We start from the raw sequence: 328 nt of genomic DNA on the forward strand, positions 1-328 counted from the left end.
CCCCGCCCCGCCAGGCCCCGCGATGTTCACCCCACGGGCATCTCTTCTCTTCCAGTACTCTCCCCTGCTGAAGAAACTCTACTGCCAGATTGCAAAAACATGTCCCATCCAGATCAAGGTGTCCACCCCGCCGCCGCCGGGCACCATCATCCGGGCCATGCCCGTCTACAAGAAGGCAGAGCACGTCACCGAAGTGGTGAAACGCTGCCCCAACCACGAGCTCGGCCGCGACTTCAATGATGGTGAGGGCTGCTCTCCCCGCTCTGCCGGGGGCCGTGCATCCCCTGCGGCGTGCACGGGACGAGCATCCTGGGGGGCTGCCGCCGCC

General features: G+C 65.9%; 1 protein-coding gene across 1 annotated transcript in view; it reads left to right on the forward strand.

Annotated features, from left to right (window-relative positions):
- TP73 (tumor protein p73) overlaps positions 1-328 on the forward strand; it is a 40,784-nt gene that overhangs the window by 33,888 nt on the left and 6,568 nt on the right. Inside the window, exon 5 of the mRNA XM_009639440.2 lies at positions 56-242. Within this exon, the coding sequence (XP_009637735.2) occupies positions 56-242 (187 nt within the window). The remainder of the gene's footprint in view (positions 1-55; positions 243-328) is intronic.

Source organism: Egretta garzetta, unplaced genomic scaffold, assembly GCF_000687185.1.
Source record: "Egretta garzetta isolate BGI_Z169 unplaced genomic scaffold, ASM68718v1 scaffold535, whole genome shotgun sequence".
NCBI classification, from domain to species: Eukaryota; Metazoa; Chordata; class Aves; order Pelecaniformes; family Ardeidae; genus Egretta; species Egretta garzetta.